We start from the raw sequence: 26585 nt of genomic DNA, 5'->3' as shown, positions 1-26585 counted from the left end.
TAGCGACAATTGACAGCGGCGCAAGCCATTTCAGATGTCTGATTAAACAAATCATTATCACGAATGGTATCAAGCAAGCCAAATAGAATCGCAAACCAGGCATTCCTGGAAAGTAAACATTACAACATTGGACAAATGAGTTCTCGATTCTGATAATCCGACCAAGTACTTCAATTTTTTTATACAACAAGGAGGCAAACGAGCAAGCTGCTACCTAAATCCGCCAAAAGGGCGAAGCTACCGCTGCCCATAGACATCAGCTTCGTTGCCTACCCTCAATCGACGGAGAAGGAGACGTGCATAAAGAGGATATTTCCCTTTCCTATTCGTCTCCACCGTCAAATCCACTTACCCATCCAATCCATTCCTTATAAGAAGAGGGTGGAATTGGAAACGGACTAAAATTGGGCCTCCGGCACCACACTCATTAGTCGAAACGCGGAATTGTTTTAACTTCACGGCTGTCTTCTGTGTGGTCGTGGTATTACACCGGGCGAGCTGACCCATTAAGTGCGAAGATGTTAAAGCGGGCTCTACCAATGTTAAAATTACTTTACTCTTTATAAATAGGTCGTTGCTTGGTAATGACCGATTATGGTATGAATTAAAAGCGCCTGTTTTACTAGATTGTTTTAAAATTTCTACATCCACTCGTATTATTAATTTTCTAATATCAATTCTAATCCCCACCTACGCCACCAACCACGACAGTTAACGTCATAATGGTTATAATCAAAAAGACAACAATACCATATTATAACCAAAGTAAGTAGAAGACTGGTCTTAAGATTTTGAATGACAGAACAGGCAAACAAATAGATTGACAGAATTAGTAACAAAATACAGATAGATTGGAAAGTTTTTTAAAAGACCATGTTACTCACCATGTGCGCCTTCCATTGACGTCGTTTGCGTATTCTCCACTAATTGTTTTAATGATTTTGCTATAATAATCTGATAAGTGGCGCAAGATCCAAATAAATCTATGCATATCATGGCGTCTATCATATACCTGAAATATAATGGTTTATGAACTACATTTTTACGAGATAACGTCACAAGTGACATAGACAGGCGTGAAGTGGCAGCAATTCCGAGTTTCGTCTGACGAGTGTGGTGCCGGAGACACAACTTAGGAGGATACGCATAGGAATGGGAAATGTCATCTTTATGTGCGTCTCCTCCTCTGTCGATCAAGGGTAGGCAAAGTAGCCGCTATTGCGAATGTCAATGGGTAGCAGTCGCTTTGCCATTTTGTCGGATTCCGATGGACGCTTGCTCGTTTGCCATCTTATGATGTAAAAAAGTCGATGGTCTATTGGTTTAAACCAATCGCGCCTCTCTATCGCTGATACCGCGCTCTCGCTCGCACGCTCGGCTCAGACAGAACGTGACAATGAGTTATACGTTCAGCGTTTATTGGTTTTTAATTTTTCACTAGCTGTTGCTCGTAACTTCGCCCATGTGTTATAAAATAACAAAAAAACATAGCCTATGTTAACGATAACGTAACTTTTTAATACTAAATTTGTAATCAGCCCAGTAGTTTGTGAGTTATTTCAATACGTACAAAAATACGTTTTCTCTTTATATTAGTACTAGCTTTTGCTCGCTATTTCGTCCGCGTGAAATTAAAAAAACGAAAGTAGCCTATGTGTTCCAGACCATCCTCTGCATCTATACCAAATTTCATCGAAATCCGTTCAGCTGTTTAGGCTACATACTCTAACAAACATCCATCTAAACTTTCACATTTATAATATTAGTATGATAGTTAAAATTTGATATAGTAATTAAAATCCAACAGCATTTTAACAGAATTGAGTTTAAAATACATTTTTGTAATACCTGAAAGTCTTTGCCAATTTCCTGATAGATTCATTTGAATGGCACGCGCAAGCCGCTTCACCGACATCCGAGTATGTCATGGACGGAACTCTAGTCCTTTTATACAATATCTGAGCCGACATCACTAATATCTGAAAATCATTCCCCTTTATTACAATAAGAAGACTATACTATTGCGGCTTACACCCTACACGAATATATCCTGAACTTTGATGATCCCAATATTGCATGTACTTAGTTTTTTTTCTTTCGCCGTCTCTGTTCTTCTTGCGTAGCACTTAATTTGCCGACTTGTTCTGTTTTATAATTTTTATCCTGCGGCATTGATTGTTTATACAATTTTATTTCCCTATTGTCTTTTACATTTTGTATATATCTGTTTGTTTCTTTACTTCTATTTGTTACATTACACTACACGTTACATTAATTTTCATATATATTTGTTCTCTACTTCTATTTGTTACATTACTTTGCATATTACATTAATTGCTACTTGGTTAGATTCATAAGAGTTGTACTAAGAACTTTAAGTGCGCACACATATGACTGAAATATTTAGTCAAACAAACTATTTAGTCGCACTTTGATTCCTATGAGCATCTATGGAGCGCACACTTCTCGATTTTTAGTTGTTTAAACAGTTGAGGACTACAAAATAATCGACAATCGCACAACAGTTACACGATAGTCAAAGATGCTCCTGCTTTTAATCTACCATTCTTACCAATAAGAAGTGGCACTTACATTAAGACAGTAGAACATATAGATTCCGCAGCACAGTGAGACTGGCATGGCCACCCACAGTCCTGCTGTCATCCAGGCAACGTGCCCACTCAGGATACCACCACCCAATGCACCTTTCACTAAATGAGCTATTGATCCAATCAACCTATAGTTTAAAATGTCTTTATTAGAAATCTAAATATTAAAATTGAGGTAATAGATACTTACTCGTAAAAAGTTCATTTCGATTTGAAAAAATTTTTGAATCACATTCGAATTTGTTTTCATTAATTACGTCTTTTATGTATATGGCAAAACAAAGCTTGATAAACTATATAATTTATAACACGGGTAAACTGGCAACTGTCAGTGTAGGCAGCGACCAGTTTCAGACTCGTCGGGGGTCCTTCTTTAGGGTAAGAGGTTACGCTTTTATTCGCTATCGCGTCGCGACGGTCACTACAAGATGGACTCCCGACGGGTCTGAAACGGGTCGGTGAGGACACCGAAAGTGTCCACGTGAGTTTAGCCGTGTTATAAATTATCTAGTATAATGTCTTACGAAAGATTTAATGAGTTTATTGATAACTAATTGTAAATAATAATTTTGAAAAAATAAATTTTGGTTTTACTTACCCCGATGGCTTGGGTTGTTTTCTGTTCGCTTTTATATCGTAGGCATCTTCTTCAGCCTGAGTTCTTGCAACCAATTGAAATACGCGTGGTGTGTCTTGAGGTGTTTTCGCCTAACACAATCACTTTTATTTACTAATTCAAAATCAATATTTGATTTTGATTTTTACCTATCTGATTTAATGAATCTTAATATTGGAATAGCATATGAAACAAATATCGTTAAGAGAGTTACGGAGTAACGTTTTTGCTCCCGAGGAGATTAAATTTTTAAACCCTTTCTATTCATAAATTGCCGGACAAAACTCTAACAGCCTTACAAATAAACGTGGTATAAAGTTAAACTTAGGAATAAACTGAGTACAAGCAAATATTACTACATTTTTTTCTTATTTCTTATTCTTAGTTTATACCTAATTTAAATTTACATTTATTTGTAAGGCTGTTAGGTTTTAAATTAATTAAATAAATGCTAAGAGACAAAATAACAAATCAGCTCACAATCATTCAGTACCTATATGAATTGCCTCGCAATTAGTTTATCAATCACAACTAATTTCTAGTTTAAATAAGCAAATTTTATTTTTAAAGCCATATAAAATCAAAACATTTACAAGGTATGGAACGTGCCGCGACGCCCCTGTTAACCTTCCGCCTGAACAATAACCCTTATTAAGTAAATACAGCCCTGGTAATAAAACTATTCAGCAACAGAGAGCTTATTACAAAGCGAAAGTTCTAGAATTACATAAAGTATAAATTAAAAGGCATATCAAACTTGGCATTGAAATAAACCGTATAAAGTAAAGTGAACAAAATATTATTTGCTACTAGCTTTCGCCCATGACAACGTCCGCGTGGAATTAAAAGGAAAACAAAAATGAGTAGCCCATGTGTTCTTTTAGACTATCCTCTACATCTATGCCAATTTTCATCGATATCCGTTCAGCCGTTTAGGCTACAAACCCTAACAAACATCTATCCATCCACTTTCGCATTTAAAATATTACTAGCTTTCGCCCGGGACTCCATCCGCATGTAATTAAAAAAAGTGAGTAGCCTACGTGTTCGTCCAGACTATTCGACTTAAAAAAGTTCCGTATATCACACAACCAATTTTATTCTGACGGCACCAGTAACTGGTGGAATAATTTAAGTATAAAAGAAACAATAGTACTTGTAACCGTATTAGATGGAAAATAAAAATGTGTACTCAGGGTGAGTACACATTTTTACTTTTAGCGGTTAAGAAGGGTAAAAGTATAACAATCACTAGTTACCAAACAGCGAAAAATTTCTCATTACCTTACTGGTTAGATTAGGACGTAGGGATTAGGCATATGATAATCTAGTTTCGTAATAAGAAATATAAATTTGTCAAGTAATCCTTCAATGAAGTTAAGATGAAATTATTACACTATTTACATTGTTAAGTTTACGTACCATTTTATTCGCTGTTTAAATAAAAAAAAATATGTATATCAAAGATAAAGTCTGCAACGAATTTCAATGAAACAAATCGAAAATGTAAAAAAGAAAAGTTCTGATTGACATCTTCCGTCTTTCTTCTTTCTTCTTTTTAATAACAGTTCATATTTCTCTCTGAGGTTTTATAAAAAGTTCTTAAAACTAGATTCAGTGCGCATCTCGGCCGCGAGGCGCTGCTATCGCTGTTTATTCTGTCAGATAGCACATAAAACCTACTTAGACAAAAAATCACAAAGGAAAAAAGTACAAGACAATAGTCTGGCCTTGGTTTCATTTTCGGCTTACTTTTTTCAACAATAATCTCAAGATTGTTGTCTTCATTATCAGATTACATAACCAAACTTTTTAAATTATTGTGAGGTCAAAAATGGGGAAAGTCATGGGAAAAGATCAAATGGCCGTAGAACCATTAAAAAAAGAATTCAACATTAGCTATTATAACGTTTATCATGTTTGACTACGTATAGTTAACAATTTCCTCCAAATTGTTAACTATTAACTATTTAATGTATTCAAAAGCTGAAATAAACAAAATGATAAACAACAATGAATAGTCTATAATGTTCTTCCAGTCTGTCCTCTACAACTATACCAAATTTCAACGAAATCCATTCAACCGTTTAGAACACAAACTCTAACATACATCCATCCATCTAAACTTTCGCATTTTTAATATTCCTAGCTTTCGCCCGCGACTCCATCTGCGTGGGATTAAAAAAAAAAAACAAAAATAAGTAGCCTATGTGCTCCTCCAGACAATCCTCTACAACTATGGCGAATTTCATCGTAATCCGTTCAACCGTTTAGACTACAAGCTCAAACAAATATCCATATAAACTCTTGCATTTTTAATATTACTAACTTTCGCCCGCGACTCCGTCCGCTTGGAATTAAAAAAAATGAATAGCCTATATGTTCTTCCAGACAATCCTCTACATCTATACCAAATTTCAACGAAATCCGTTCAACCGACTACAAACAACCATCCATCCATCTAAACTTTCACATTTATATTAGTAAGATGTATTCCGCTATAACAGGAATCCATACTAGGTTGCTCTGTGTGACAGATTGCCAGAAAACGAAGGCGCATAATCAGTTAAACCATGAAAAATAATCAGTTTGATGTAAATAGTAAAGAGCAATAAGGATTGTGTACGGATGCCGTTGAAGATTTACTGCCACAAATCGATTTTACGGTCTAAAAGTAATAAGCGTCTTATTAACTGAAAACACTACTTAGTACTGATATAAACGTTATGTAGTACACATTAATATAATTGTAATTGCGGTAATGATGCAAAATCATTTAATTTTATTTGGGTTACTGCTGACGGTTGCGTATTTAACACCAGTACGATCTGTAAGTATTTTGACCGCAGACTTTTAACTTATATAGACATGGCAGTAAAATTTAATGTATCTAAAAAGTGGTTTTTTTTTAACCTGAATAAACTAACGCTTGACCACGATTCCACCTAAGCTAAGTGAAGACTAAGTGTATACACGGTTTTAGTTTATTTTTAGTTGTAATTTATACTAATAACATACCTATACTAATATTATAAAGAGGAAAGATTTGCATTTTTGGATTTTTGTATGTATTGTAATAACTCAAAAACTACTGGGCCGATTTTAATAATTCTTGCACAATGGTAAGAAATGAGAAAGGTCTATTTTTTTTGTTTTACGCGGACGGAGTCGTGAGCAACAGCATATATAAAACCTCGTGCACTGAACCCACGAACGTTTGACAAAAGCAGGAAACAGGATAAATAAATCTGGTACAAGAGTACAGTTTCGTACTCTTGTAAGACACTTGTGACAGATAGCCTTACTAGGTTTAAAGGAATGTGCTCGTAATGTCCACTCTATAACTAGTATTACTCTGAATCTCTTTGAATTTCACAATAACCTAAAATCACAGACTCTAAAATTTTAAATATTTTTTCTATTACTATGTCATGTTTGTTTTTCTTTTGTTATTTATGATTGTGTTATTGTGTTGAGGATTAAATGTTATTTTTTATTTTTTAAATCATAACTCTATTAATCTAGTGATATTACAGGAATCGGATAAAGAAGAAAATGTAGAAAATGTAGATTTAAAATCTGACGATAACCCTTTGGAATCTAAAAAAGGTGACGAATTGCTTGACGATAAAAATGACGAAAATGTACATGAAGTTACAGAATCACGTGTAGAACGTTCGTCAGAAGGAGCATCAGATCATGTAACAGATAATTCTGATATAAAAACGGCAATAGACAATCAAGAAATTGATGGTAATTTAGATGAAAACACGCGCAGATCTTCATCAGATGACATGAATAGAAAATCATCTGAGAAAACCGAATTAAATACAGATGATGTAGACAGTGAAAGGACTTCTAACATAAATGATGATGAATTTGATGAATATTCTATTGATGATATGGAAAAAAGTGGAAACGATGGTGAAGTAATAGATAAAATTGATGCAGATAAAGATGAGATACAAGGGAAAACAGTAGACGATAATTCACCAGTAGATTCCAGTCGTATTGGTTCTCATGAAGCTCAAGATACTATCTTGGATCATAAAGCTAGAACAGCGTCAAAATTTGATGATGTTGAACCAGCTGTAGATTCGAGCTTCGAAGTAAACGACAACATAAAACTTTTGGGTTGGTAATAATTTTTAGTTTGAATAAACATCATGTAAATGTTAGTTCTCCGTTTTATATTTTAATTACGTCGTGTCAAAATGTAATGCGCCTACGTTGTAATGTTTTTTTTCTAATGTGATTTGAAACTAATAATAATTTTAACTTCTTAAACATCGAATTTGAATAGTCCATATTGTTAAGAAGAAAATTAGTACTGTGCTGTAGAATTAGGGCAACACTAGATTATCGGCATAAACGTTACGTCCCTAGCTGACAGCTGTCACTGTCATTAGGAGGATTGGTTATTCGCGCGCATTTCTGGCGAGTTCTATAGTGGAGTGCTTAAATTAAGATGACTAGTTAAAATTATATTAATTGTTTAAAAATACGTTAGTATTTAATGTCTTCAAACTTGTTATTTCATTATTATAAAAATGTAATTATAATGTTTACAATTTTGCTGACAACTGAAGAAATTTTAAAACAAACAATTTTGTTTCAGGTAGTCGTAGAAGCTTTTCCGGAAACCCAAGCCCCGACAGTCTTGTTAATTTAGGTCGAACCGGAAATATTTTTAACGACGACTTTCCACCTAACAATCAGAATCCTCTGCAATTTTCAAAAATTATGTCATCAGAAACAATAATGCCAACCGGATTTTTCAACCCTCCACCTATTAAATTTAACGATTTCTCTCAAAAACCGCAAAAACCTTACGATCCGTTTACGTCATCCGAATCCAAACCGTTAGAGGAATTTAATTTTAATCCGTTTTCTAATTCTTATCCATACGCGTATAAACCCAAACCAATAGCCACAACCACTCCTAAACCTATTGAATTCAACAGTTTTCGTAAAAACCCTTCTGAGTTATTCCCTAAATTTCCTCCACCACCGAGCATCACTAGAAATCCTACAGTAAACATCCTTGAAGACAATTTTCAGTCGCTCTATCCTGTTACTATAAGACCTATAGAAGCACGATTATCGTATCCCAATTTTGGTGTACCGAGATTAAACAGATATCTTAATGTACCTTACTTTTATCGTCCTAAATGCAATACGTGTGCTTAATATTTAAGGACTTTGTACCCTTTTTAACTTAATTTGTGAAGAATAAAAATTATACATACATACACGGATAAAAATATCACAAAAAAAATTGCTTACCAAAAAATCTTTTCGCAACGTACTCGTAGCATTTTTCATTTCTCTAACGCACTGAAATAGTTTTCATGGTTCTTTTAAGCACAACTAAAAAGTCTAAGGTAACGATAAAGTCTTGTAATTCACGATATATCGCTTTTACCACGGTCATGTTTAAAACACTCAAATACACCACTGTTAAACTTTGATGCTATTTAATTAAACTACCCTTCACATTTTGTTTTGAAAATTAAAGTAACGAAAAGTATAATAAGATTGCCTTATCGTATACTTTGCAACAAATTGGGAAAAACATTCACTTTACTGCATGCATTGCATTAACGCAATAAAGTAAAAGGTTATATTTGTAATCTTTTAACAAAATAAAATAAAACACTATGCGTATCCAAAAATTGTAACAATAAATAAAAATTCAATTAACCAAATTCTAAATAAAAATAATTATATTTTTTAGTAGTTTATAAATTGTGAATGGCAACATTCATTCTATCTCTGTCAATGTTTCAATTTGTCAACAATTTTTGTTTTTAATTTTTTCGCACCTGTTGTATTAAAAGTTATAAAATATATATAAATAACTGTTAAAAATACTTATAACCATTATATAAAACGTTATAGAATAATCTAAACTATTTAAAAAAAAACAACAATACATGCATCGGTAAAAGTTCACGTTCTTAAAATATTTAACGTAAGTTACATTATTACTTTTGAAATTCTTTTATTCATAAAAATGGGTTAATGGTATCTTAACATGATTTAATAACATTTCTACCATATAATTCATTTGTAAAATAATACGAAAAAAGCAAATTTTGACTCATCCCATAATTGTTTTCAGAACCATGGGTAAACGATATTATTGTGATTACTGTGACAAAACCATGGTTGCCACTCCTACAATAATAAGAACACATCTAAAAGGAACTGTTCATCAGAAATTAGTCAGTGAACATTATCAACAGTACAAAGGTATTTCAATTTTTCCTTACATTATTCTTACTACTAAAACATAGTCTCATCATTAACTCGCCCTCATCTCTTATGGAGAGTCGGCAGAGTATGTACTGTTTTTCCAAACATCTCTATCAGCGGTCATATCTGAATCCACTCCTTAAGCAAATCCTCTTTCACACAATCCATACTTTCTTCGGTCTTATTCTTCCTTTGTAACCATCCACATTCATTCATAATACTTTTTGGTTTATGTCCCCATTGTCTTGTCGCTAACATATTTATACCATGCTAACCTTTTGCTTCTTAATTTCTCCACCACTAGAGCTACTTTAAAATTTCCTCTAATATACACATTCTAAACACTAATAAAACATAGTCTATTATACTGTATAGTATGGTTGAATAAGTTTTACATGTATCATCGCTATATGACACTATGCTTGGAGTCTTCATTGCCATATTTACCCTGACTTAGTGATTCACTTTCTGTGTTGGTGCAGCTGCCCAAAGTTAGTCATGGCCTCCACAAATATCTAAATTTCTTCGAACATTCTTCTTTACCATAAGAATGTTGTTGGACAAGTGGAAACACATGGAGGAAGCCTATACCCAGCAGGGGTAATATGCTAGCTTTGGCCCGCGACTCCGTCTGCGTGGAATTAAAAAAAATAAAACAAAGCATGTTTTCTTCCAGACTTCATCCATTCCAAATGTCATTGAAGTCCATTCAGCCATTTAGGCTACAAACTATAACAAACAACCATCCACCTAAACTTTCGCATTTATAATATTAGTATGATTATTAAGAATATTGGGTTAATGTAGGAATTAAATTCGAGAAAAACAGTAAAAGTTTACTGATATACAAAAGACAGAGGTATTGATCTATTTTTATTAATTAAAATTTTACATTTCCAGATGCGGCTACAATATTAAAAGAAGAGAGTTACAAAAAGCCTTGCTTGAGGTTTTTAAAGGGTGAATGCAACTTTGGTGGTATCTGTAGATTTTCACATTATACTCAAGAACAAATTGAAGCACTAAGGGAATATGGTATGTTCTACTTTGTAATTCATAGACATTTAAAAATACATAGACAAGACATAGTGAACATTTCACCTTGTGTTGTATTGACTTGTAATAAAATATAAAAAATTACAATAATCTCCGTCTTTTGGTGTGAAATAAACTAAACAATGTCACAAAATAAAATGACTAACGGTAATTAATTTAAATATAATGAATTATATTGACATGTGTTTTTGAGGCTATAGTCATATGTGATTATTTGGAAATGTTCAAGTGAAGTGCCAACTATGCCTCCTCTATATATTTTAAAATCTGCTTGAAATCTACGTAAATATGCACATAGTTTTTTGATAAAGTACTTGCTTTTGTCCATAACTTTGACAAACAAATAAAAAAACATTAATGTAGTCTCTGTTTCTCAGTTATTTCTCTCCTTTTTAATGTCTAAAGAATATTTTAAATCAATCCGGTTGTTTTTGGTGCTTGATACATATAAAAATTGTAGTTTGTGTTTGTGTCGTTTTTATATATTAGTATAGACTGTTACTCGCGACTTCGTCCATTTAAAATAAAAAAGCCAAAATACACCCTATGTTATTCAGTGATAACAGTTTTTTAATGGTGCAAGAATTTTGGAAATTGTTCCAGTAGTTTTTGAGTTATTTCAGTACATACAAAAATCCAAAAATACAAATCTTTCCTCTACAATTTTAGTAAAGATAAGCAAATGTAGATATTATTTTAGTCATATTTATGTTATTAATGTACTTATCCCTTTTTTTTCCTATTTCAGTTGTGTATAATGAACAAATAAAGGTTGAACCACAACAACCTTCTTTCTCTGACTTGTATCAGAGGTTACAATCAGAAAAAACTACTAAAAGCACATCTGAGACTACAATATATGATAATAATGGTGTTACTCATACATTTCCATGGATATATAATGAATCTTTTAACATATATAAAGAATTACCACCAAGTCTTAGAAGATTCCGAGCTGAAGATTTTACTGATGTCAGTTTTACAGAATGGGGCTGATATGAAATTTGAGGTATATTAAAAATTCGTCCCCGTGAAAAAAATAATAAAAGACATATCCTATGTTACACACAGATAAGTTATCTTTCTAATAGTGAAAGATTTTTTTGAAATTGTCCCAGTAGTTTTTGAGTTATTTCAATACATACAAAAATACAAATCTTTACTCTTTGTAATATTATATTTGGAATATAAATTATTTTTTTGTCTGTACCATTGTAAAGTAAAAAGTGTTTATAGATGACTGGCTTAAATTCTTATCTTAATCTCTTATAGGTTAAAAGTTAGTTTAAATAGTTAGTTACTATTTATGTAAGAAAAAACTATGAGTATTGATAGCTAGTTTCATTAACTAATTAAAAAAAATATTGCAATTCATTCGATAAAAAAAAAAACATTTTTCCAATTACAAATTTACAAAGAAGTTTTTTTTTTTTAAATGGTGTTATCAATTAACTTTGTTGTATTACTCTTTATTTTCAAAGACATTTTATCACAATTTCCTTAGTTTAAATCTTTTTGGTGTTCTTTGTAATGCCGCTGCAATATTCTTGCCTGGAACAACTAATGTTGGGTAATTTATAAACCTGAATTCCTCGGGGACTTCGAATCTACCAGTGTTTATCTGAAATAGAAAAAAAAATATGTAGTACAAGGAATTTTTTAGTTATTTTTTTAAAAATAAAAAATATTTTTTGAGAGTAAAAAATAATTTAATTTCAATTATATTTTACCTCAATAAACAATGTTGCAATAATTAACAACAAAAATTTATTTTTCATTATTTTTTTTTAAACAAAAAACAAACTAAATCATTTTTTTATTCAATTGGAATGACTTCGCACATATATATCGATTTTGCTACTTAGAAATAACATTAAATTAAACAATACGATAAAATTAATAATAAAAATCTATTTTCAATAGAGTATTTGTAAACCAGTATTTTACTTGCACATATTTCTTATCGTAGTTTATTCATTTTTCTGCTACGGGCGATATTTTTCAACGATTCAAAGTAAATTTTGACTTCAAGTAACATACTTCAATTATTTTTTTTTCTTTTAAATTACTAATTAGATAGTCTTGATTCTTTAATGGAAAACTAATGTAATTATTTAATTAAAATAATGCATAGTTTAGTCGGTCGGTGGCTCAGTGGTTTGAACACTTAACTCGTAATCTACGGGTCTTGGGTTCGAATCCCGCCATGTACCAATGTGATTTTCGAATTTTCATATGTACATAATCTACCCGACGTTCTTACGGTGAAGGAAAACATCGTGATGCAACCTGCACATATCGGTGAAAAAATTCAAAGATATGTGTGAAGTCAACCAACCCGCACTTGGCCAGCGTGGTTGACTATGGCCTGGTCACCACTTATTAGGGTAGGCTCCGAGCCCCTCGGTGGGGACGTATAGTGAGCTGGTGATGATGATGATGATGATAGTTTAGTCCTTAGCCTAGTCACCCCTTACTTAAGGTAGACAGCAAGCAGGGGGACTGAGGGCAGTGGGGACCTTTAGTGAGCTGGTCATCACCAGATAATGGTGATGATGATGAAGATGACAGTTTAATTTTGTATTTAAAAACAACTGAACCCGTGACATTGTAAATCCATTCAATTACACTTTATCAGCGTTACACTGACTGCATTCAATCAAAATATTTTATCCAGGGTTGTCACTATCGTCAAATTTAATGGAAATTAAATAAAAAAAGTACCTAAACAATTTTACCTTTATAAAGCTGTCTTCACTGTGATTATAGACATTAAAAACTAAGTGTTGTTCGCGACTTTGTCCTCGTGAAATTAAAAGTAATAAAAATAAAGCCTATTACTCACTGATAATGTAGGTTTTTATTGGTGAAAGAGTTTTTGACACCGGCCCAGTAGTTTTTGAGTTATTTCAATACATACAAAAATACAAATCTTTCCTCTTTATAATTTCAGTATAGACTAGCTGTTGCCCGCGACTTAGCCTGGGTGTAATTAAAAAAAAAGTTCGATTATAGCCTATGTTACTCTGTGCTGACATAGCTTTTTAATGGTGAAATATTTTTTTAAAGCGGCCCAGTAGTTTTTGAGTTCTGTTATTTTCACAGTGGTTGCCTAATATTGTAATACTTTCTGACTAAAAATTAGGATTCTGTCATGGTCTATGACAAGGTGACAACCCTAGATTTCAAACACGTAATGCACGGTATTGTAATTACTAGTATATGAGATGATTCTTGTCTTACATGACACCGATAAAGTCAGACAATTATATTCTAACCAAATGAATTTCATTATACCTTCACTTCTTGCTGTAAGTTTTTTCATGTTTAATTATTATGTACTACCTTTCGCCCGCGACTCCATCCGCGTGGAATTAAAAAAAACACAAAAGTGAGTAGCCTGTGTGTTCTTCCAGACTATCCTCTACATCTGTATCAAATTTCTTCAAAATCCATTCAGTCGTTTGGGCTACAAACTCTAACAAACATCCATCCACCCATATAATTTTTTGCATATATAATATTAGTATGAAGTATGATGAGTTTGTAGCTAACCAATCAGTTATGTAGCTTGTCTTTAGTACGAGGACCTGTGGTTAGCGACTATTACATAGTCCAGTCGAATATGGCAAGGGAAAAAATATAAACATGTATACTACATAACTACTATACAAATGTAAAAACTGTATTATTTCATTTAAGATTTCAAGAAATATGCAATTTAAATAGGTAATACCTTGGGTCAGGCTGAGATCTTACGTCTAACCAAGCTGCCAACTCTTAATACTTTAAAAAAAAATTGTGTTTGTTGTAGGTATGTTTTCTGCCGTCAAATAGAGGAAATTTCATCGAACTGTATAATGACGTAGATCAAAATGTTACCGATGTTAATCCGGAAACAGGAAATGTGTTAAATAAATTCAATATATACGTATATGAACGTCCAATACCAAATACGAGAAAAAGTTTAGGTAATAAAGTACCACATGATTGGACTGAAAGCGAATTGAATAGAGTAATAAAAGGTCATAAATTACAAGAATTTCTCAGTCAAGACGAGATCCATGAAATAAAAGTGAAGGAAATCTGCGCTTTTATTAGAACTCACTATTTATCCGCGGAATATTTTTTTAATGAAATGCGAAGGATAGTAACTCAACGCGAGGTAAAAGATGATTTAAGGAATATGGTGACATATTTCGAAGATAATCCAAATTTAAAACCAAAAATACTTGAAGCTTATCGCAAAATAAAAATATTGAAACGAACTATACCGGATATGTGGTCACTGCAAACTAATAACCTTGTTGCGTCTAATGACGCAACTAGGTTTAAATAAAAATATGAATAAACATTGCTTTTTAATTTTGTCTTTGTTAATATTTTTTTGACCTTGACCAATGTCAAAGTGAAACAGCGAACATGTTAGAAAAATTTACTATAAACTTCATTTTTTTGCGATTTACCCTGGATTTATGAAAAACTATAACCAATGTTGTATGCCAGCAATGTTTTATGTACATATTTCAGTTTCTATTTAAAAAAAAAGGTTACAACACATGTATTTTTCCTTCGTTGTAACTCTTGTTTTTTTATCGCTAATATATTCTTAACTAGTTGTTTCGCCCGACTTCGTTCCCGTGAAATTAAAAAAAATAATAAGAAAGATAGCCACTGTAACTCACTGATAATGTAGCATTTTAATGGTGATTTTTTTTAATCGTTTTTTTAATTGCAATACATAAAAATACAAATCTTTCGTCTTTATAGTCCAGTAGAACCTCGATAACTCAAACCTCGGTAACTTGAAAACCTCTTTATAGTATTGTAGTCTTCAAAAAATAATATGTCCCCTTCCCATCAGAGCCCAAAACCTCTACAATGTCTTGATAACTTAAAACCTCTATAACTTAAAGTATTTTGTGTTTCCCTTGGACTTTAACTTATCAATGTTCTATTGTATTAGTATAGAGAAAACTTCTTTAGGTATCATTATCATCTCCTCTGCCTTATCCTACTCCCGTAGGGTCGGCGCCCTGGGTTTTCGTCCTCCGAAGCATTCTATCATCCGTCATCTCAGTCATCACTCCCTTCTTGATCATGTCACCTTTCACGCAATCCATCCATCTCTTTCTAGGTCTACCTCTACCGATGTACCCCTCCACATTCATAACTAACATCCTTCTTGTTACATGCGATTCATCCCTTCTCCTCCCTCTAACCTTTTACTCCTTATTTTCTCAACCACTGGGGCTACTCTCAAACTTCCTCTAACACTATAGGTATATTAAAACAAATTAATTGCGAATATTATAATTGACAAATCATTTCCCTTGTTCCTTGTTAACGACGTACAGTAATCGAGGCGAAAACTGTTGCAGAACGGATATCAACCGGTATAATTTTGACCCAGGTGCGACTTTCGCTTTTACTATACCCTGAAAATAATATATCAATTTTATAACTCAGCTATTGCTCGCAACATCATCGTAAAAAATGTAGCCTCCGTTACTCATCGGTAACATAGCTTTTCGGTGAAAGATTTTTTGAAATTGCCCCTGTAGTTTTTAAGTTATTTCAATATGTACAAATTTCTGCTTCTCATTTTGAAAAAAAAAAGTTAACAAACTTACTACGCCAGGAACTGGTTTATCTTTAGATCTTAGTACGTTGTTAGTGGGTACTTCAACGTCTTCTTTCCACACGCCATCCCAATAATCCTTAAAAAAATTGTTAAAAAATATTTTTTTGTGAAATAGACAATTTTTTTTTTACCATTCATTTTTTGAAAACTTATACGAGAAGGTATGGTTGTTTAAAAAAACCTGCTTTAAAAAAAACTTACCCCAGTTCTTACGATAGATCTTTTGGCTAATTCTTCTAAAGGATCCACTATGTTATTTGCTTCACGTTTCGCGGACAATTTCGCTAAGGCTACAACCAATTCCGGAGGTGCCTAGAGCACAGAAATAATAAATTTTGGAACAATAACATCAACAGACGAGTATAAATAAAAGAAAAACGTTGCAAAGAATAAAATATACCTTCATCGGTACCAAATTTTCATTTGCTGGGTTAGTATTTTTCCTACTCTCATCCTGCAAAATAGGCAAAATAAAGACAATAAAGTAAGTGACATCTACATTTTTTCTCATCTCCCTTCTTTAACTATTACTCTCTTCTTTGATCTATCTATACATGTAATAAAATTGGAGTGTCTTATATCAAAAGAAAAAATCCACATTTCGGGAAGATGATGAATTTTCGTTGCTGATAACGAAAATCGCTTTTAATTTTTTGTCTGGCTGACTGTCTGTCCGTAAGCCGCGTTTGTTCCGGGTAATCTCCGAAACGGCTGGGCCGATTTCGACCGGACTTTCAGTGAAGGGTAGCTGATATAGACGGGCATATTATAGGCTAATTTTATCCTCTCTTTCCATCCTTAACTATTACTCTCTTACTTCTCTGATATTAAATATTTTGCCAATGGCAATTCCTACTTTCACTCAAAAAACTTACATCGTTGAAGAAGAAGAATCGTCTACCGTAGTCGTCGTAAGTTCCCGACTGTCGAAAATGTACATTAGATCCCAATAAATCGGTTACGTCTCCAGCCATACCCTCAAGCTTGTACTGATAACTTGGACTCTGAAGTGAGAAGAAAAAAAAACGTTACCCTATAACAAACTTAACAGAGTTAAATATTAAAAAAGTATGAGAATGGATATAAAACGCTTTCGGATATTCACTACCGAATCTATACAAAAATTGTCGTTTCTGTCATGCTTTAAGAATTTTACATCTACATGTTTCGGCTGTGGAGCAAAATTCTCAATAAATATTTAGTGATATATTTCGATTCACCTTTAACTTTTCATAGCTTTCTGCGTTACTATTAAATTGTTGCGGTACATCTTCGTATCTCTGTATATCTTCATATCCTGATGATATCTAAAAATATGGTTTTTTAAGTAAATTAGCAATTAGAAATAGCGAAGTGACCAACCTTGCCAACCTATAATCGACGTAGAAGAGGCAAAGAAGAACATAACTAACAAGCCAGCAATAGATACTCATTCAACTGATAATATAAACGGAAAGAAGAGCTTATCGTATAACTTAGGTTCGTGAGAAGCGAGAAATTTGTTTGACGCCAATATTACGAATAATATTCTTACCGCCAAATGATGTAATGCATCAAAACAAATAAAAAATGTAAGAAAGTATTTCATAACGTAAAATTCAACGTCTGTTAAGAACTTTATGTATACAAGTTGATATAGGTTGTATTTAATCTTAGAAACTGATTACTAATAAATTTTTATGGTTACGACTGTTCTACGTTTATTCAATTATTCTTATCTTTATTTTAACAAAATTAACATCATGTTTTTGGGGAATTTCATGGTGGATTAAAAATATTGAAAACACGGCTATAATCTGATACAACTGTTTTATGGAAGAAACAGTTAACATTTCTTTAAAAATATAATTAAAGTATGGTTTTCCATCATTTTTGTGTTTTATACAATTTTCCTTTTCAACTCGAGACTTGTTGGTTTTAATCACGTTTTAATTAAAAAATGGGTTCGAAAATAAAAAAAATTATGTAGTTCTTTTTATTTTCATACATAGCAACATAAAAATATAACATGGCAACAATTTCATAATTTGACACATTCTAATTGGAAGGTAATTGACAATTCTGAAAAGTCAGCTGAACAGTGCTTTGTTATTTATTTATTACAGGAACATAATTTCTTTAGAAGAATTACGTTACATGTTCCATTATTCTATATTAAGTAAAATTTTAGACACAATTGTGATGTAATCTTCATTCGCGTTATGTTTAAGTATTTAAAATTTTAAAATGATGTTTGGAAGACCGAGATGTAGAGAATGGACCCCACTGGCTACTCAACAACTTCGTTTGAGGAGCCTTATCCAGGTATATCTTAGTCAAGTATACATATAAGATATAGGGTTATTATATCGAAAGAATTTCTTCACTCACTTCTGCTCCCACGATCCGTAAGTTTATCAACAAACGCCTACACTTTGAGTGGGTGTTGTCATTGGATACGTAATATTTTTATATATTTCTTAGGAGTTGAAATAGGCATATCCACGTATCTCAATAATATATAAAACTTACGCTTTATATAACTCCAAAACATCTACCTGTAATGATAATCGAGTATTCTTAATCGATATTTATTTCAAATTCATCAATGTAATAAAACTAGTATACGTAAACAAACTGTAATTGTCTACTACTGATTGAGTATTCACAAAATCTTGAGATACCCTGGATTTTTGGATAATGAAGTATTATTATTTGTTAAGTGTCTGAAAATTTCTAAACAAGAAACTATTTAGAGTACTTCTTAAAGTAATTTATAGGTTTCTGATAGTATGGATCTCTATAGTGGTTCACTGCACACTTGCTTTCTATAAAAATGTAATCTGATCCATTATTTTATGTCTATTTATTTTGTATAGTATTAGGTGACACATGAACCAGCAGCTATCTGATTTCACCAAAGTATTTAGCAACTACTGTCCATAGATATCTTTAATCAACATAGGGAGATGCACAGAAAGAATATATCCCTTACTTATCCCTCCCCATCTCTGCCAAATCTGTTTAACAAATTTATTTACCCTTATGTTTAAGAGTGTGAAAATATATATCTTAAAGTGTGTTGTAAGTGTAGAGTTTTTATTGAAAAAAGAATTATTCAAAAATAACCCACGATTGCTGACATCCTATGCCACAAAGTAGTGTGTGTTTACGCTTTATTATATTAGTATAGATGTATAGATTAATGTTATAACTGCAAAAGTTTAGATGGATGGATGTTACTTCCTACATATCTCCTAAACAGCTTAACAAAACTTGAAACTTAGCACAAATGTGAATAGTCTAAAAGATTACATAGGTTATACAATTTTCTTTTCAAAACTTTGCATACTGTTCCATATAAAATGTATATAACTGTGGTTTAAGTATACTTTATTTTGTATTACAGATTGTGGGTTACAATATACGACCACCGGAATGGTGTACACATCAATGCAGTTATTATCTGACACTACATCACACGACTATGTCAGCACCTTTCTACACCAGCGAGAGGATATCATCTCCGCATCCTAAATGGAAGGAAATTGATCCAGGTATGGTTATTTAAAATAAATAAAATAAAAACATGAAACACTATTTATAGGCCAAGGAGAATGCAAAAAAAAACAACAAAAAAAATTTACACAACTTATAAAAATAATCAGTTCTTGGCCAAAAAGAGAAGGCTCAGATGCGGCCTCCAGCTTAACTTCTAATGCATGGTTCAATTTATTTTTCTTATTTCAATTTATAATATTATTTTTTTCTAAAGTAAGTTAAGGTAATAAACAGTTAGATAAAGAATGTCTCTAAACCCAAATAAATATTCTCGTGGCCGCTCATTTACTATTATAATATAAAAAAAACTAAATATGGTAACAAATAAGCAGTCGATTCTTATCTCTATTATTATTTATATTTAATACTATCTGTGGTTTGCAACTTTTTTACTTTGAAATTAAAAATAATAAAAGATGTAACCTAAGTTGCTCACAGATAAATTACCTTTCTAATGGTGAAAGAATTTTTGAAATCTGACCAGTAATTATTGAGTTATTTCAATACTTTGGATGTATATACAAATATTCCCTCTTTATAATATTATACAGTAGAACCTCCATAAGTTAAAGTCCAAGGGAAACACAAAATACTTTAAGTTATAGAGGCTTTAAGTTATCAAGGGTCTATGTTGTAGAGGTTTTTTGCTCTGATAGGAAGGGAACATATTATTTTTTGAAGTTATAGGGGTTTTTAATTTACCGAGGTTTGAGTTATCGAGGTTCTACTGTAGTATATTAGTATAGATGTAGTATGTAATGTATAGATTTAGTAACAATGGTAGTGCCCGCTTTAACATCTTTGCACTGCAGGGCCGGCACGCCCCCAGTAATACCACGACCACACAGAAGACAGCCGTCAAATGGAACCAATGCCGTGTTTCGTCTGATGAGTGTGGTGCCGGAGGCCTAATTTAAGTCCCTTTCTTTTCACCACCCTTTTCTTATGAGAGGATGGGAAGGAGAAGTGGATTTGACGATGGAGGAGATGCATAGGAAGAGGAAATATCCTCTTTATGTGCGTCTCCTTCTCCGTCGGATAAGGGTAGGCGACGCATCTGCAAATGCATATGTCTATGGGCAGCGGTCGCTTCGCCATTTTGGCGGATTCAGGTGGCCGCTTGCTCGTTTGCCATCTTTATTAAAAAAAGTATAGATTTAGTAATACAATCGCCTCTACCCCCTCCTTACACAGAAAACTTTAAAACAGATAGGAAACTTTAAATAAGACCAATTATAATTGGCTGTTAATACCATGATGTAAGAAACTTGTTTTCATCTCACTTAAAAAATAATATAAATATGATAGCAACATTCTTGCTATCTTTTTTTCACCAATTGACCTTATAAAGCTATTAAAATGTTGCATTCAATTTTATGATAATACTAGCTGTTCCCATGCGGTTTCATCCGCATGAAATTATGAAAATTTTATTTTATTATTTACATTTGTCAAACTATCAATTGCAAATGTCAACATGGCATGACAAACCTTGGTTCCTTGATGTTGTCAGCAACTTATGGTCTCTTTCCCACAGGGTTTTTATCCAAAATATTTACCCCTAAGTTTAATGCCGTGAAAATATATAACCTAAAGCGTGACGTAAGTGTAGGGATTTTTATTAAATAAAGAATTATTCAAAAAGATGCTGTAATTGCTGACATTTTAGGCAACAAAGAATTGTGTGTTTACGCTTTATTATAATAGTATAGATTATTTTTAGAACATAAAAATATTATTTTTACCTTACGAACCTGTTATATTATTCGGATGACCAGTTTTCAAGTTGTGTTGCGGATATAATGCAAATTCACTTGTAACTAAGGCAAACTTGTTTATAATACCGTTATAGTAATATTCAGCGATAAAAGGAATAAAGCCTCTAAGGTTCTTGACTTGTGTAAGACTAGCTGTCGCCTGCATGTCCGTTTGTGCGGGATTAAAAAACAAACTTAGTAAATAGTCTATCTGTTTTTTAAACTATGTTATACATATGTGTCAAATTTTAATGAGATTTGTTGACCAGTTTAGGCTACAAATTCTAACAAACATCCATTCAAACTTTGACATCTTACTTCTAGCTTCTAATTTTAAATGCGAAAGCTTAGATGGATGGATGGTGGTTTGTTAGAGTTTGTAGCCTAAACGGCTTAACGGATCTAGATGTAATTTGGTATAGTATTTTGGATAGTGTGGAAGAACACATGCCTAAAGTGAGTAGCCTTACTCACTTTTGTTTTTTTAATTCCACGCGGGTGGAGTCACTGGCTAGAGCTAGTTTATAACATGAGTGAGATAATTAAGATTGAGTAAAAAACATGGATATACATATATAAAATAATATTTGCCTCCCGTCGTCATATAATAGTTACCCAACTAAGCTAAATATGATCTGTTAATACATTCTAAGCACATTGCACAATATCCCCGTTAGATTGTTGTGTGTAAATCATCTCTGAATTATTAAAAAATCAGCTCATGTAACCTTGAGCCACTGAGCTGCAGCTTAACAACTAAGCTTACGGCTCAACGCGATACAGTAAAAATGAGAGCCAACGAGATGAGTATCGCCCGGTGATTTGCAACTCATGTAAATTTGATCCCTATGCAAATACAAATAGAGATTTAATCTGATTCACTCAAATGCTTATCCCATGGAAACCGTGAATATGTATTAATTTAAGTTGAGTTACCGATCACTGACGTTAGATAAAGGTTCTAACCTAATCTTAGCTATCAAAATGAAAGAGATAGCAATATATTGTCGTCCTGTTTTACAGTATACAAAGGTCTTTGTTTACCGTTGTTACGTCGTTTTAAATGTTGACGTCGCTCATGTGAATGCAACTTTACATTATCGCCTATGAGTCACTCGGCTGGCAATCTTTCGACCCCCAGTAGCAGACAAGTTTAATTAGAAATTACGTCATACGTACAGTGTGCAAAATAGTTTATATTATGGAACTAGCGCCCGCGTGAAATTAAAAATTAATAAAAATACATAGCCTATATGGTATAACTTTGCCTATGCGCTTTTTCAGACTATGTTCTACTTTTATATCACATTTTAAGACGATCTGTTGAGCCGTTATACGTACAAACATCCATCCATTTATCACCCAACCATCTAAACTTTCTATTATATTATGTAAGACTAGCTTCCGCCCGCGACTCTGTCCGCGTGGTACTAATGAAAAAAAAAGAAAGTAGCCTATGTGTTCTCCCAGACTATCCTCTACGTCTATACCAAAATTTCATGGAAAATCGTTCAGCCGTTTAGGCTACATACTCTAACAAACATCCATCCATCCATCCAAACTTTTACATTTATAATATTAGTAAGATTGATTTTAAAAAAGATCCTGCTTGTGTGGGACCAAGGAAATTATAAGACAGATCTTTATGTGTCATATTTTACGTTTCAGAAATAACTCAAAGGATGTCCTCAAGCAACGTCGTTATCCGTATATGGTGCCACATTCTCTTGCCGAGTAATAGTGAAGAAAAATCCGATAACCTCCAAGACACAGTCATACAAACGTGGGGATTATATTTCACCGGTCTTAGATATATCGGTGCAAATCTAGCTTTAAATTTCACATCAGATTGCTTCAAAAGTAACACACTTGTATTTCAAATGCACGGTGGTTATTTCTGTTCGTATAAAAGTCTTAAATTGGATGTTATACCGCCAGAGAACGAGGTAGAACATGGATCAATATCCTCCGATTCTTCTGGAAGGACTAATCTATATAAAAATGTAATCGAAACAAAATTTATACAGAATAGATTAATTAAAGATAGATCAATTTCACCTAATAGATATACAAAAGTAAATGATAAGGAGTATTCTAAAAGTCATAGTCCTGTCGATAGAGGTTTTAAGCAGAATTACCCAAAAATTAAAACATCAACCAGTCTAAACACATCAATGAATAATCTAGATTCTAAAAGTAGAGATAACAGTACTGAGAGGAAAGTCAACGAACAAATACAGATATACGAACATTCACCAGAACATTTAGAAATTAAAGCCAGTGATAACTGTGATAATAAAAATATATCCCACGAAGATTTGAGTAGTAGAATCGATTTAAGTGAAACAGCAGAGAGTTACGATTTAAGAAATGAATCTGATGGGGAACCTAAATATAGGTATTTAGCTCTGAATTTCCTTAAATCGGAAATAAGACCGAGCTATAATGCAACGAAATTACAGAAATTACATCTATTACAATACTCTATAAAGAAACGACAAGAGGCTGTACAAGAAATTAAGGAGAGGATATATAAGAAGTCTGCTTTAACAGATGAGAATTGGGTCCAAGCCAACGACCAGAGTGATCTGAAGCAAAGAAAGAGTAGATCACAAAGGAATTTATTCTCCGTTGAAGAGAATGTCTTTGATAGAGAGAAATCGTCTTCTCATAGCGATTTAAGTAACAAAAATGGAAAAATTAAAGAAGTAAGAACAGTATCTAATGGACCAAGACTTGCCTTGAAACTGAATGACCTTTTGTCTTTTAAGGTCAGTATTGAAATCTATTTACTAGCATCCGCCCGCGACTCCGATCGCGTGGAATATAAAAAAAAATGTGTAGAAGTGTTCTTCCAGACTATCCTCTACATCTATGACAATCATCAAGATCTGTTAAGCAGTTTAGGCTACAAATTTTCATCCATCTAAACTTTCGCATTTATAATATTAGTATGATTATATACTAGTTGAAGCTCGCGTCTTTGCCGCACGGAAAATAAACATCATACAAATATATAAATGCGAATGTTTAGATGGATGTTTGTTAGAGTTTGTAGCCTAAACTACTGAACGGATTTCAATGGAGTTTGGTACAGATGTAGAGGATAGTCTGGAAGAATACATTGGTTACTCAATTTTGTTTTTTGTTTAATTCCACGGGGAGTCGTGAGCAAAAGCTAGTTTGTAATAAATATAACCATGTTACTCAGTAATAAGCGTAATTACTTAGTGGTGAAAGAATTTTTGTAATCAGCCCAGTAGTTTTTGAGTTATTTCCATACATACTAAAAATCCTCTTTATAATATATTCGTCCACGTAAGATTTAACAAAAAAAAAACGGTTTTTGTTACTCAGCGATAACGTAGTTTTCTAAGGTAAATGAATTTTTGAAATTGTCCTAGTAGTTTTTGAGTTATTTCGATACATACAAAAATCCAAAAATCTTTCCTCTTTATAATATTAGTATAGACTAGCTGTTGCTCGCGACTTCGCCCGCGTGAAAACAATAAATATAGCCTATGTTACTCACAGATATATTTACCTTTCTAATGGTGAATTTTTAAAATCAATCCAGTAGTATTTGCGTGGATTAAATACATACAAAAATACAAATCTTTCCTCTTTGTAATATATATAATTAAGTATAGATTTATAATCAGATATGTTATTAATTAAAAAAAAAATTAATATTTCAGTCAAAACCATCTCCCTTCCAAAGAGCGGAACACGTGAGACTTACAAAGCAATTGGAAATTCTGCGCTTCAAGAGAATAATTCTATCAGATGAGCGAGACAGCAAGCTCGCCAACATAAGGAGACTGAAAGAGAGGCACAGCAAGTTGTTTGAAGAGAACCAAGATATTGGTAAGTTTACTTTTATTGTTTACTAGCTTTTGCCCGCGACTTCGTCCGCGTGGTATTAGAAAACATACGAGCAATATAAATTACAAAAAGCTACGTATCCCTCGGGAACCGGACATTTCTCGGGGATGAAGCTTATCCTATGTGTACTCCAGACTTTGTTTTATATCTGTGCCAAATTTCAATAATATATGTTGAACCGTTGCAGAATGATCGAGTTAACATTAAAAAACTAAATTAATGAATCCTACGGGATGCCCTAAACCTGTGCCAAATTTCATGGAGATTCGTTCAGCCGTTTAGGCTACAAACTCTAACAAACATCCATCCATCCATCCATCCATTCATCTAAACTTTCGCATTTATAATATTAGTATGATGACGCATATGAAGTACCGAATTAAATTTGTATGAAGGCAAATGCCGTACTTAATAGACAGGTATCATAGTTACGAAACAAACACGCAGCGAACAAGTATGAACTATCGATATTCGGTTTAATAATATCGAACTAAACTAAAATTATTATTTTCCTATTAAATAATTTAGATAACAATTCTAATATTGATTATAGTTTAGAGAATTTAGCGATGACAGAAATAATAGCGAAATCCAATTCAATTACGTAGGCTGTAGTAGTAATAAACATTTATTTACTCTCATTATTTTTATGGTCATTATTAATTTCATAAAACAGTGTTTTTTTTTAATTCCTAGTGACATGTCGTGTAATGTCATTTACAAAAAAATAAAACTGTACATTATTAGTGATGAAATAAATAACATACCCCTACTTAAATTGAACCTAAGACCTAATCAGTTACGAAACTTGCCTAATCTGCCTAAATATAAATTACCGACATACAATAACGCATATGGCAAGCACAACTGGGAATATCTTCTGCCGCAGCTGCTCAACGACCTTGACAGCGTTGTGCTCGAACAAATAATTAAAAAAAACCATCAAATTGTAAAATTAATTTGAAATCGGCCCTGTTAGAACAATAAATATCTAATGTGTAAATTAAAATAATCTATACTAATATTATAAACAGGAAATATTTGTGTTTTTGTATGCATTGTATGGGCTCGGGGGCTGCTGGGCCGATTTCAAATTCTTTCACCGTTGAATAGTTTAAGTTTCTTTATCATTTTTTATATGTTATAAACTAAGCGACCAGTGGTTACACATAAATCCTGTGGGTTTCTGTACCGCTTATAACATTTCTTTATTGTACTTT

At 32.7% G+C, this 26585-nt stretch overlaps 4 protein-coding genes across 5 annotated transcripts in view; 2 read left to right on the top strand and 2 right to left on the bottom strand.

The window, feature by feature from the left end:
- The window catches only part of LOC106108708 (proton-coupled amino acid transporter 4-like), a 10132-nt gene extending 5353 nt beyond the window's left edge, over nucleotides 1–4779 (bottom strand). The window contains exons 1-6 of the mRNA XM_013289968.1: nucleotides 4648–4779; nucleotides 3208–3317; nucleotides 2593–2737; nucleotides 1849–1979; nucleotides 885–1012; nucleotides 1–105 (exon numbers count right to left, since the gene is read on the bottom strand). Coding sequence (XP_013145422.1) covers nucleotides 1–105; nucleotides 885–1012; nucleotides 1849–1979; nucleotides 2593–2737; nucleotides 3208–3317; nucleotides 4648–4650 — 622 coding nt within the window. The 5' untranslated portion in view covers nucleotides 4651–4779. The remainder of the gene's footprint in view (nucleotides 106–884; nucleotides 1013–1848; nucleotides 1980–2592; nucleotides 2738–3207; nucleotides 3318–4647) is intronic.
- Nucleotides 4780–9085: 4306 nt separating this feature from the next.
- Nucleotides 9086–15056, top strand: LOC106108787 (zinc finger matrin-type protein 5). 2 transcript variants are annotated; one of them, XM_013290057.1, is made up of 5 exons: nucleotides 9086–9199; nucleotides 9350–9480; nucleotides 10384–10518; nucleotides 11288–11548; nucleotides 14354–15056. In XM_013290057.1, exons 2-4 carry the CDS (start codon nucleotides 9354–9356, stop codon nucleotides 11533–11535), a joined length of 510 nt encoding a protein of 169 aa, XP_013145511.1. In that variant the 5' UTR covers nucleotides 9086–9199; nucleotides 9350–9353; the 3' UTR covers nucleotides 11536–11548; nucleotides 14354–15056. The 2 variants fall into 2 exon arrangements, with proteins under 2 accessions (XP_013145511.1, XP_013145510.1); XM_013290056.1 differs by lacking the exon at nucleotides 14354–15056 and having other exon boundaries at nucleotides 11288–11624.
- A 740-nt stretch (nucleotides 15057–15796) lies between these two features.
- LOC106108827 lies at nucleotides 15797–17814 on the bottom strand. The gene is made up of 6 exons (XM_013290106.1): nucleotides 17718–17814; nucleotides 17404–17490; nucleotides 17059–17187; nucleotides 16584–16637; nucleotides 16385–16495; nucleotides 15797–16259 (listed from the first exon to the last, which is right to left on the bottom strand). Exons 1-6 carry the CDS (start codon nucleotides 17769–17771, stop codon nucleotides 16107–16109), a joined length of 588 nt encoding a protein of 195 aa, XP_013145560.1. The 5' UTR covers nucleotides 17772–17814; the 3' UTR covers nucleotides 15797–16106.
- Nucleotides 17815–18241: 427 nt separating this feature from the next.
- LOC106108953 overlaps nucleotides 18242–26585 on the top strand; it is a 12915-nt gene continuing 4571 nt past the window's right edge. The window contains exons 1-4 of the mRNA XM_013290324.1: nucleotides 18242–18487; nucleotides 19572–19719; nucleotides 23149–24251; nucleotides 25179–25347. Coding sequence (XP_013145778.1) covers nucleotides 18410–18487; nucleotides 19572–19719; nucleotides 23149–24251; nucleotides 25179–25347 — 1498 coding nt within the window. The 5' untranslated portion in view covers nucleotides 18242–18409. The remainder of the gene's footprint in view (nucleotides 18488–19571; nucleotides 19720–23148; nucleotides 24252–25178; nucleotides 25348–26585) is intronic.

Source organism: Papilio polytes, unplaced genomic scaffold, assembly GCF_000836215.1.
Source record: "Papilio polytes unplaced genomic scaffold, Ppol_1.0 DF821400.1, whole genome shotgun sequence".
Taxonomy (NCBI): domain Eukaryota; kingdom Metazoa; phylum Arthropoda; class Insecta; order Lepidoptera; family Papilionidae; genus Papilio; species Papilio polytes.
The sequence above is the reverse complement of the archived record's forward strand: the minus strand, read 5'-3'. Positions and strand labels throughout refer to the sequence as shown.

Coding starts and splice junctions, on each gene's coding strand:
- LOC106108787 (XM_013290057.1), top strand. CDS start 9,354: ATGGGTAAACGATATTATTGTGATTACTGTGACAAAACCATGGTTGCC. Junction 9,481..10,383: donor ACATTATCAACAGTACAAAG/GTATTTCAATTT, acceptor TTACATTTCCAG/ATGCGGCTACAATATTAAAA. Junction 10,519..11,287: donor TGAAGCACTAAGGGAATATG/GTATGTTCTACT, acceptor TTCCTATTTCAG/TTGTGTATAATGAACAAATA.
- LOC106108827 (XM_013290106.1), bottom strand. CDS start 17,771: ATGAAATACTTTCTTACATTTTTTATTTGTTTTGATGCATTACATCAT. Junction 17,491..17,717: donor ATGCATTACATCATTTGGCG/GTAAGAATATTA, acceptor CCATATTTTTAG/ATATCATCAGGATATGAAGA. Junction 16,638..17,058: donor GATTCTTCTTCTTCAACGAT/GTAAGTTTTTTG, acceptor CCTATTTTGCAG/GATGAGAGTAGGAAAAATAC.